Source organism: Scleropages formosus, chromosome 22 (genome assembly GCF_900964775.1).
Source record: "Scleropages formosus chromosome 22, fSclFor1.1, whole genome shotgun sequence".
Classification (NCBI taxonomy): domain Eukaryota; kingdom Metazoa; phylum Chordata; class Actinopteri; order Osteoglossiformes; family Osteoglossidae; genus Scleropages; species Scleropages formosus.
The window spans coordinates 15010073-15022258 of NC_041827.1; the positions used below are offsets into that span (position 1 = coordinate 15010073).

Here is a 12186-nt window from a genome sequence, read left to right on the forward strand (position 1 = left end):
CAAAACTGTAATAATCAAAACCAAAATAATAATCAATTTATTGCAGGGATTTATAAATGTTATGTTTTCTTTATATAATTATACTCCAGAGTAGATAAAAGCTGTAAAAAAGTGCAATGATTTTGTGGGGAGCTGGTGGATCATACTGTGCCATATTCAAAATACTGTGAAACACTCCAGGAATGTAAGAGATGAGGCTGTGCTGCCTGGTCTTCAGCTGCAGGAATCAAAGACTCAGCCAAGTTCTTCGGAGAAGCTCTTTCTCCCATGATTCACCCGTCCAAAGCGCTCCAGCTGCAAATGCGCCACCGAGGACCTCCAGCCAATGAAAGCCTGTGATGTCCGGGGGACTGGAGGTGACGGTCCGATCTAAAAACACGAGTTACCTCAATGTACTGTATCTACAGCACCCAAAAACCCTTCATGGGGCTACTTGTGCTCAGACGGAAGCAGAAAGATTAAAGCCAAAAGAAGAGAGCAACACACTGATAAAACCAATGTGCCTTTAACCTGTTCAGTCGATGTTCTTAGGACAGGCAGAAATAGCAAGCAAGTGGAGAAGATGAAATGAGGTAAATCTGGGGAAAGGATGTACTCTGACTGAAACAATAACCTTGATATATTGCTCCAGAGGGGTTGGAGGGGATGTCTTCAAGTGTTTCGGAACCTCCACTTTCTCTATTTCTTCAGTTAACTTTTTGCTTTGCTGCAACACCTGGAAGAGGGAGCGCAAGCTGAAGGTTGCGCAGGCACATCCACCTGAAGGCATGGGCTAGGAGCAAAGCCTGTACTTATTAAGATTTTTTTTTTTTAATGACATAGCGGTGAAAAAGAACACCTTTAATTTTACATCAATATTTAAATGAAACTGGCAGAAAAGAGACGAAAAAGACAGCGAACAGCAATATTTCATACACTTACCTCATTATAAAACTCTGCCAGAAAGCCCCATTTATTTGACCAGGCTTTGGCTGATTCAAATTCCGCGTTAACATGAACTTTCCTGAAGGTAAAAACGTGGTAGAAACTCTGCTTATGTCAGTAATTTTTATAATGTCATGTAAAAAAAAAAATCCATGTCTTCTACTTTAAAATTCAAAATGTGATCTTTGAAGGGGAACTACATTGTCAAGGGTGGCCTTCTCTTGGTGTTTCCATTTCACTGTACAAATGTACTGATTCTACAGTTTTCCACCATTGCTTAAACACAATTATAAAAATGGAATGTAAATGCACTTTTTGAAAACTTTCAGGCAAACTCAATAAAAGCACCTTATTACAAAACATTACACGCTTTCCCATTGCATGTACACAAAGTGCTTAAGTCAGTCTTTTTCAAACTCCTAAGTTCAGCAGCAAACATTAATACATAAATATATATGATGGCGAGTCAAAAAGTATACCCAGTTTTTCACAAACATTACTCGGGATGCTCTTTGGCTTACCCTTGTAATTACAAATTAACTAACTAAGTAACTAACTAACTAAATAAATAAAAATAGTGGGTTCCTAGGTGGGAGCAACCTGTCCCATGTGATTCCAATGTCCCCTCACAAGTGTGCATCAACTGGTGCAAGATTATGCATCATTAAATCTGGGGTGGTCATGAGCTGTCTATGGAGAAGGTCATAAGTGTGCTGAGCATGAGCTGTCAGAGGATGGGCTCTTCCTATGTGCGATGGGACAGTGTGGGGTGGGGGCAGGGGAATGGGACTGAGAATGGGACTGGGAATGGCGAGGGAGGGGTACAGCAAGCCCAGTGCATACTTTAAATGAAATGACAGTAGATATGGTTGCAGAATACTGCGGAGGGTGTATTCGCCAAATAAAACGGGTAAGGGGATGTTGAGGAGAACACGTGGTCTACCAGAGGTCAGAGGCATGGTGGTCTATGAAAAATCACGTGTCACTGTGCCTATTTAAAAATCTCTAAGTGTCATCATCTCACTTTCCAATTCCAGCACTTCAGTAAAGCAGTTATTTTTATGCTGGGCATCGATTTGGGTGTCACCGCAATTGTTGTGAAATAATTCCACCAGACGTATAGTTTATTAGCTTCCGCACGACTCGTTTTTAAAGGCGACGGCGGGCACCACGTGCTAATCACCGTGTGTCAAAGAAGGTCATGTCCGTGTTGTTGTTGTTGAACACAGCGAGTTACCGCATTTACCAGATTTCGTCCTGATCCACTAAGTTCTTCGGCTCGCCTTTCGATTTCTGAGCGTCAGCAGCCATGTGCCCCCGGTCCGCCTTAGATCAAGCCCTTTGGGAAGAGCGTGCGCTGCGCCGGCGGCGGGTGAACCCGCTTCACTGTCACTATGGCAACGTCGCACAAGCGCAAAGTGCGGCATACGTTCTGTTGACGGTCACTATGGCAACGCTATACCGGGACAATTTCCGGCAGATATACCATGTGGCATGTTAACTGTCACCGTGGCAACATTGTACGAGCAGACTGTCCAGCAGATACACGGGGTTCAGTCAGTTACCATGACAACGCTGTGTTGTCTTGTACCGGACAAATTTAGGGGCTAATCGTAAACGCCATGCATAATTCCTAATCGTGACAGTGTTTCACCAGATACTGAAGTGGTTTCCAGCACAACAATAAACGGAAAGCAGAGAAAAATGTTCAGATCGACAAAAGTTCAAATATATTGAATGAGTAGAAACCATCATCAGTCGATTTTTTTTACATCTCAGTGTGAAATGTAATTAATTCACTCTGCAGTCCGAGCCTTTCTCGAATCTGTTCTTCAAACCTAGCGCACATATTTTAGACAAAATACAAATCTTTTTTTTCCTGTTTGTCTCTAAAGAAATGAAACAAGTTGGGTTTTTTGTACTAAACAGCAGGCTGACCACCTCAAGCTTAAATTCCACTGATAAGTGCAGACCACTATCATAGCCTGCAACCCACAGGTTCGTATGCTCTTCTAGGCCATTGACTCTTGAATCTGAAAAAACGTTATAAGGACCCTTTGCTTTGTAAGAAAAAAAATCCATAAATAAATTCCGAAAAAATGCGCATAACTTGTTTCACTAATCAATGATTTCCTTCACGTTGCATTATATCATAGATAGTAGTATTGCATTTTTATTTCACTCACTCACTCACTAACTCGTCCTTCAGGGGTCGCGGCGCTCCGGAACCTATACCGGAATCACTGGACGCTATGCTAGGGATGGTACACCCTGTCCATCGCAGCATATTTCTTTTATTTCATTATTATTATTCTGTTACTGAATCACTGATTTACCAATCGCAGCACCGCCCTCCTCCCCCCCGTTAAACCGAGCGACAGTCGCTTGTAGATCAATATCAATATACTAGTATATAGTGTATAGTTACTGTGTGTGTTTGTTGTTTTCTCACCTCACCTTGCTTGTGCTGGGGAAATAAAAAGAATACTACTCACACTCAAAGTAGCCGAAAATCACTAAATATAAAAGTATTCTTTGCAAAGCAAGCGCAGCCCAGGTTAAGACGCCCCGCGGGAGCCGCAAAACCGGCACGTTTTTACCCGCTCCGCATGTCTTGTTAACGCGTCTCCAGCAGAGGGCGCTGACGACCCTCTCTCGTGGAACTGCAGCGCAACGCGTAATATACGGTACAGTAAAGTGAAATCTCGATGTTATTGGTGCCTATTTGACAATCTATATGTCATTAAACAATGTAGCCTATTGCATGTTATAATATCGTAGATGGAAACCACTTCAGTATCTGGTGAAACACTGTCACTGCCTATAATCTACAATTTGTAATAATAATAATAACAACAATAATAATGATAATAAGAAACTTTGATTTGTATAGCACTTTTAAAAGCAGCACATCAAAGCGAGTTGAAGTAAAAACAGCATATTTGAAAATACACTTTTCAATATTTGTAAATAAAACCATCTGAATAATTTGCCAAATCATATGTGAGCTTTAAATATTTCATTATATGTTCTACTATATTGGATGGCTCCAAGAGCTGAATAAATAGCGTAGTACTTATTTTTGTACATATGCAATTTTTCTGGCCACATTTTTAATCCCAAAACTTTCGACAATTTTTTTTTTCCTAACTTGAAATCATATATGTGGCAATTTCTGCATTACATAAAGGAGCTATATCCATGAGCAGTGAATAGCACATTTAAATATGTGAGACCTGTGAAATGTCAGGGGAAAATTACCTGCTGAAATGACCTTTCGAGGCCAAGTTTTTGTCCGTTTCGCTTTAAATATTTGAGAAATGTCAATACTCATACATGTGGTGAAGGTGACTTTGGCAGTAAACTGAGTGAGGATGAAGAGCATGCGGATGGGAGCGCTTGATGCCAGGAACTGTGCAGAATTGGATCAGTCCTCATGTTGTGCGAAAAACATCTTACGACCGTCATGCGGTTTGAGTTGTCGGACAGATCAAAGGGACTTCTTAATGTTAAAAAGGGGATGCGGGGACTGTGCAGTGTACATCTGGGGGGTGGCTGGCTTTGTGAATCGGTGTGTGTCCTTCAAATCATCCAGTACCTGTAGGCTTCCAGTCACCAGGGAATTAGGGAGCCATCATACCACATTTCACAAAGGTAAAAAAAACCATTATCTACAGGTCTGAGCACAGTCTTCTGCGATCCATAAAGGAGGGAGAAACGAAAAATGGAGAAATGTGTGATTTGCTCTATTCAGGTATATGTCGAGTCGATGCAGAACGTTCCTAATGCGATGCACACAAACGCAGAGCTTTGGTGCACGCTGCTAGTCTGGACTGAGTCCTGCTTCTCAGAACTCGAGGAAACACCTTTTAGAGGATGCTGTCGAGTTCCACGGGGCTAATTGTCAAGCGAGAGAATGGTAGTTTTCCCAGAATTTGTGATATTTATAGAGGAGCAGCCAGATAAACCTTCCAAGTGGTGCGGCTCCTCTTCGCCTCCGCCGGGCGCCCGTATCCGAGAACAGGGAGAACAATGGTACGAGAGCCCCAGCCCTGCGAGGGCCACTGCGGGAACACAGCGCGTTGGGAAAATGGGGGCGGGGGGGGGGACTGGGAAACAGAGGCTTGCGAAGGACGCCGGTCATCTCATGGGCCATGCGCAGACAAACATCTGCTTCCGACAGAGCATGGGGGCTGCTCAGGAAGGAAAGGAGGTGGGGGGCCAAGTTTGCACAGCTGCCCTGGCACCCCTGAGAGGAAAATGTGTGTGCATTTGTGGGGAGAGGTTAGAGGCTCTTGTTTACTTTTACATATATAATATATTTGCATTCACTATTTCATACATCTGTGCTTGTATTGTGAGCAGCTTTGTCTCGTGGAGTGCGGTGTTTCTCGTCAGGTGTCACACGGAGGCGCACGTTTACTCTCGTGGTGTATCAGTACGGGTGACGCAGAGCCAGATGCCCCCCACGGAGGAAGCCTGCCTGATGCCTCGAATACCCTTTGTTGCCCACAGTGATGAGTTCCCCAACAGAGGATGCAGGGGTGTATTCATATTTCAGAGAATGCAGGAAGAAGGGGCCATTTAGCGTTCAGGCGCACCTGAAACCGTCATTTCTGAACAGCGATTCTCCTTCACACGGAGAGTTTGTTCCCATCCGTCCTGTACCCTGCTGAAAGATGCATATCAGGCTGGGTTCACTCAGAAGGCACCGTTACAGGCGCAAACTCGGATGGGATTTCTCACATTCCAGTTGAGCCGCTCTAACTTTCTCCACATGTAAAGGATTAAAGAATGTAGACAGAATAGAAATGCAAACCCAAATAAATCCATTTTCTGGCTGCAGTACGCACAGAGAGAACAAGGGTTTAGAATGGGTTTCGCTGGGTCACTCAGATTCACTTGTGCAGCCTGCTGAAGTGTAATTATAGAAAATTATATATAAATAAAAGCCATTCTGTGCTCACCATGTCAGTGCGCACAGCAAAATACAGAGCCTGCGTTGAACACAAAAGATGCAGTATATTAGTGCTGCTTTGATTTCATTTCTGCCCAGATGCAGAAATTAAATTTGGGTCCGAATTTCACAGAATCGTCTCAGGTTCCTCTCCGTAAAAATCTAAGTTTCACTACATGGTTTGGCGCCATCCATTCTAAAAGGAGTAAAAAAGCACAGAGAGTTCATTTTAAATATTTCAACATGCGCAAGAATTCTTTACAGTACAAAACACAACAGCAGCAGTAGAAAGAGGAAAGTACAACACTAAAGGCAAATATGGATTGCAAAGAGCAAACCAGTCTTTATTATAAGACTTCCCAGATGCTTTATACCCACAGAATATACAGAGTGTGTTAATTCATTTTCATTGTTTGATTTAACAGCACACTTCACTCAAATGGTTAGCAGTTACAATGAAAGTAATGTGGAAACATGAAATAATAAAATGAGAGGACTGCATTCTCTTTGAGACATGGTTAAGATTAAGAGGTAGGGAATAGCTGCTCAGTGTGGCAGCGTGCCATCGCCGTCACGCCCCCTGGCTCCCTCCAGGCATCCACACCTGGGTGTGGGCTCCTGAGCTCAGTCATGAACCGAGAGGCTGTTTATGGTTGTAGGATGAGGAGGAGGAGGAGGAGGTGGTGCTGGTGGAAGGAGAAGGAAGCAGAAGCGGGAAGAAGAAGTAGAAGGACCTCATTTCCTATCCGTGTGCAATGAATGGGCACTACTGTCTGCACTTAAAAGACATAAGTAGAATTCCACAACTGGTCTCACACCTAATCTGTCAGTATGGTGTGGTAATTTCATAAACACAGTGAAAGCAGCCCTAGAAAATGTATGCTTTGTTTGTTTTGTACCAGTTTTTTCAGGATGACTTTGAATGGAAAGACTCTTACTTGATGATTTCTTCTAAGATCCATCTTTACTGCCAATTCAGTTCAGTGCTTTGAAAAGTGTTCATCTCTATCGCACTGTTTCCCCTTTCAAACAATATCAGTAGGCAGAGGAAAAGTATATGTGTGACTTATTAGTAATGGCTTATCTTTGTAATACTAATGCCATCTTATAGGATCAATGTGTAAGCGGTGCTTCGTGTTTTGTATAAGTAATAAAACAGTAAATCAAAACTGCTGACTCATATTTTGCATCCCTATTTAATACTATTAATATTATTATCTCATTGCGGAGCAATAAAACAGCTTTTGGTCATTTCTTTCTCCAGAACCAAATGTCTTTTGCTGTCATTATCAGTGATTTAATTTAAGGTAAAGGTAAACTAGATGGAGAACAGTACGAGAATTAACTGATGCTAAATATTGCACAACAGGTCGTGTAAATGCAACAGTTCACGTTCGGTAAATATTGTACGACGGGTCACATAAGTGTAACAGTTTGTGAAGCTTGCCCCATCCATCAACATCACGATGGAGTACTGTGCAGCTTTTCTTACAATTTACACCTACGCATCCAGGCACACTCTTCAGGCAGCTGTCAAATGGTCCCATCTCACATTAAACAGTGCCAACATATCGACTGCATTAATGCATCAGCACCCATCAGGGACGGCAGATTCCCACACAGCGCTCAGATCAGACCGGATCAGATGGTTTTGTTCATTAGGAGCTTTCTCCTGTGCAGAACTTAAGGATCCTGAAGACAGACAACTGCTTTATTCCGGTTTCATTCATGCCAGAAGCTCAGCTGGGGTTGAAAGCTAGAAGTAGAATACAGCCAGGTTTTTGGTGCACTTTGTCATATTATCCATCTGTCTGTCCGTCCATCCATCCATGCATCCATCCATGCATCCACCCAGCTATTATCAACAATCTCTCATTTTGCTTTGCCTTTGGTGATCTGGTGCCTGTCCTGGAAGCACATGGCGTGAGCCAGGAAACACTCTCTACCGGACCCCAGTCCATCACCGAGAAATGGCACGCACTCATTCACTCACATATACACACACTATAGGCAATTTCCCGAAACACATCTTTGAACTCTGGGAAGAAACCAGAGCACCCAGACAAAACTGGCATGAACACAAGGAGAACGTTACATTACGACATGCAAACTCCATGCAGGCTGAGCTGGATTCCAGACGACACCAGAACGCGCCGCCCTGGAGATGGAGACACAAACGTTATCTGGTGTGTCCCTAATCCCCATAAACATTTTCTTCTCAGAAGTGTTGAGACAGAAGGGTTAAAAACTGTTAAGTTAAAGCATTACATGGAGTTGTCACCCAATGTCGATGTGCCTGTATACTTCAGCATGGCTCCAGAACCACTTTTTCACTGTTCTGTTGTCTGCTTGGCAACATTTCACCCATGCCACCCATGCCACCAGAGCTCTCGGTTATTGAGATGTATGAATACGATTTTTCTCTCAGCAAAGTACATCAAATGATTGCATTATTTAATTTCGTTGCCCCACCCAACTCCACCCCCAACCGCCACTGTGTTTAGCCACCCCCGGCGGCTAGACATTCAGCTCCCAGAAAGCAGCGACAGGGCGTACATTCTAAGACATTTTCATCCCTTTTTGTTGGCAGAATCCACCATAATTACTTTCTGATTGTTACACCGAGCCATTTGGTTTTAGTTGTATTGCCAAGAGGAGGGAACTGTGTTACACCTAGTTTTCGAACCGCTTTGGTTTCCTCCTGTCTGCACATAATAATTTTTTTTTTTTAAATTTCTTCATTTGTGTCAGTTATGACTTTATAGTCTCAACAGTTCCTTGTGTTCCTATTCCTTGTAAATATATAAAGCATTTTGAGGTAAACTGTCTCAGCTGAATACTGAATAAATACACTATGTGAAAAATGACATGTTGGGTTGAAATTAATTGGAATTAAGTCCAGGAATGACTGGGCAGCTGTAGCTGACCAGCTGCAATCTGCAGACTCAGTTCCTAATGTGGTCACTTTGCAGAATTTGCTCCTCTCTGGTCTATTACCATAAAAAAACTGACACACTAGTATTTTTCCCACCGAGTCACAGGATGGTAGCTGCACGGAAACTCATCTGAGCTGGACATCCCGATCAGCAGCAATGCCACCAATACAGCTGTAACCCGGTCATAATGCCTAAGAAAAGCAACATATAAACAGATTAAGGAAATCTTGGATGACAGCCTGGTGCACCAGAAACAGCAGCATTCAGGAGTCGCCCGTGCAGAAATACTAGGACGGGAACTTTTGGACGTATTGGCGGCAACGTTTTACGCGTACGTACCCTTCCGTAGACGCAATAAAATTGCTAAAATGAAAAACGATACCTACGGTTAAACCAGTGGGGCCTGCCATGGCAGTTGAGCTGCTAATCTATTTGACGTTCACAGCAAGGCCTACGAATTATTTCAGTACAATGATATTTTCCATTTTAATAACCCACTTGCATTTCTGACACAGCGCCACAGACTGGATGTAACGCCACAGGCCTCTTGGTGAGCACAGCTCCGCAGAGCCAAGAACAGAAGTGAAATTCTGAAAGCCCCAAACCTATCGCGCACAAGAACAAAACAACATTTGGAGGTTCGTGTGTCGCCATGGTGAGCGCTTAATCTGCTCCTGTTTTTTCACTTGTTAATTGGTGAGTGGGAGTGTGTGTGACAGTGTAGAGTACAGGAGAGTAATGAATGAGCTCTGTGCTTTGTGAAAAGAATGCTCTGCTGGGAATATTATATAAATCCTTAAGGGTTCGGAGATGAAATTTTCCAAAAACATGAGATCAATGGAACGGTTAGCCCAACAGGCTCTTTTATACTTGTTTTCAAACATTTCTGACATATAAACATCTCAAAGATGCAGTTTCTCAATCTCTTTTTCTGGATTCCATCTGACAGGGATTTAAGAGAACGGCCCTCCTTCGGTCTAGTCAAGCGCGAACCCTGTTTCGACGCCGGTCGGAACTACGGAAGCATTTCTGTGCGCATCACTGTATAGTTTTTAACCTTTCCACAGTTTGACTGGAAATCGGTGAATGATGACAGGTTGTAGCGGAAGTGAAATTTAAATAATATGCTCTAAATGAGCATTATACAAACATTCTCATTTTGGATGGCAAACTGGTATTTTTTCCAGCTATTTAAATTATGAAATAGTTTGAAACACAACAGCACCACAGAGATTTATGTGCAGATTACCAAAGCACACTTGTTTTTTTTTTTTTTTTTTTTTTTCTCTCCATGGGTGAATATTTCATCCAAGTTCTCAGGATGCTCTTCGAATGTGGGCAGCCGCTTGCAGCGCAACGTTTTTTTAACCCTTTTCCCAGTTTATTTAGTAGCTCTGTGCACGACGCATTAAAAAGTCTGGCGCAGTGTCATGTTGTAAGTGGCAGAAGCACGTCATCACCCTCATGTGAAGACGCCGCGCGGAGTGTCGTGCCAGCATAGGGACGCCAGGGTGTCCCTCCCCCTCAGCTGCGGGGGGAGTCACAGCGCGCAGCTCTGCCTGCCGACCAGCCGACGCTGATGATGAGCAGGCCACCGACGACTCATCGCACACTCCCAAGGTGTGGAGGGGGGCATCTCCATGTGAGGATTCAGAGTGAGTGCGTGCTGTCGGATTAGGGGGTGGTTGGGATAGCTGGGTGAATCATCTTCTTTACAAGCTTTCAATGCGGTGGGTAATTTTTGACTGCGTGCGCGTTGAGCTCACACACAAGGACACAATGGCGTTTTATTAAAAAAAATTGTGACAGCGATCCATTCTATAGCAAGAAAATTGGCAGGGCACAGTGAAAAGGTATAACTGTGCGTGTAAAATCTATACATTGCCTAAAAAGGCATTGCAACTGAACTGATATTCCATCCGAATTCTGCTTGAAAAGGGAGATGATTCACTGAATTCAAAACAAGCCTGACCAATAATTTAACACTTGTATAGGAATTCGGAGCATTGGGGACAATATAGGAACATTGGTGTAAATAAAATTTAATTTATTTCGCAATATTTTTGCTACCTTTTGAAATCGGAGTCAGCATGCTAGACCGTTTGTTTTATTTTGGTTTTTGCAATCTGTGAAATTCTAGGTACATTATCCTGTAGGTTGCTAAAGGGATATGTATTTGACTTTCAGGTCTTTCTTCTGATTGTTTCACTGTGGATCTTTGCCCACATTTCTCGCCTCCATCAAAATCACTCTCTGTCAGAGACGGTTACCCTCAGTCTGTATCTCACATTCCCAGCTGCACCTCCTCTGTTTGTTCTCCTCCACGTTATTGTCCCTTGGTGTCCCTAGATCTGCTCCGTCTCCCTCTCAGCTGGGCTGCTGGGGGCACAGACGGTACAGGGTGGCACAACGACTGTCTCAGTCTGAAACAAACAAGTGGGGAAAAAATGCTTTCACCAAAACATTCGCCGAACAGAGGAGCGCCTGTGCAGGGCAAAGGAAAAACAAGAAAATCACATTAATCCCATCAGTAGCTTGGCTCGGCACGAGGAGATTCCAAGTTCCGATCCAACTCAATTACGTCTGGGTGCCGCTGGGGTCAGGGGAAGGGAGGAGTGAGGGTGGCCAGGCGGTTTAGGACGTGACATGGAGACCAGGTTCATCAAGCAGGATGTCGTTCTTCTCTTTACAGTGCAGCAGGAGAGCTATTTCACTCAAGCGTGGACGCGCTGACAGTACGCAAATGTCATCCAGACAGTACGGCAACACAAGACATGCTTGCAAAGATCATTGTTTTGCAGGATTGCCACAAAACCATGAAATGATGGAAAGAACCGAGCTGTCAGTCTGAATTTGCCATTTGCACCAGCTGTAAAACCTTGGTGGGGGATGAGCAATAGTCCAGCAAACACTGTCCCAGGAGCCTTCTGTAAAGAGAAGCCTCAACACTTTGTCAAAATAATCAAAGGCACTTGTTTACATTATCTTCTGTAAAAGCAGAAGTTTTAATCGTTTTTATCATAGTGCTTTGGCAGATTAATGGGCTTCTTAAGGTGAGAAAGGTATTTTGCAGGGGTATCTGGTATTGGGGGGCATCAGGTAGTGGTCAGAGCTGTCAACATGTAATCCAAAGATTCTCAGTTTGAATCCCACTCCTGCTCGAGTAAACTTGATCAAGGTATTTACCATGAATAAATGCAATAAGATACCCTGCGATGTAAGTGGGTAAATCGTTGAACCGGCTGTGTTGCATTGTGAGTTGCTTTGGGTAAAGGTGTCAGGTAAATAATAAGAATCGTTTCTGTTTTTGGCACTTCGTCAAAACTTTGGTGCACGAGTCAGTAACGGAACTGGTTCTGCTGGTGTTGC

The 12186-nt window shown here is 43.4% G+C and overlaps 1 protein-coding gene across 1 annotated transcript; it reads right to left on the minus strand.

Annotated features, from left to right (window-relative positions):
- On the minus strand, positions 1 to 2262 carry LOC108928383 (uncharacterized protein C20orf85-like). Its single transcript, XM_018742277.1, has 4 exons — positions 2171 to 2262; positions 922 to 1003; positions 614 to 715; positions 1 to 369 (listed from the first exon to the last, which is right to left on the minus strand). The coding sequence occupies exons 1-4, from the start codon at positions 2233 to 2235 to the stop codon at positions 235 to 237; spliced, it is 384 nt and encodes a 127-aa protein (XP_018597793.1). The 5' UTR covers positions 2236 to 2262; the 3' UTR covers positions 1 to 234.
- Positions 2263 to 12186: the final 9924 nt, after the last annotated feature.

Bases quoted from the DNA above. Each gene is read 5' to 3' on its own strand.
- LOC108928383 (XM_018742277.1), bottom strand. From the start codon at position 2,235: ATGGCTGCTGACGCTCAGAAATCGAAAGGCGAGCCGAAGAACTTAGTG. The intron at 1,004-2,170 runs GTAAATGCGGTA...TTTTACCTTCAG, and splicing joins GTGGATCAGGACGAAATCTG to GAAAGTTCATGTTAACGCGG. The intron at 370-613 runs GTTATTGTTTCA...TCGTGTTTTTAG, and splicing joins CTCTGGAGCAATATATCAAG to ATCGGACCGTCACCTCCAGT.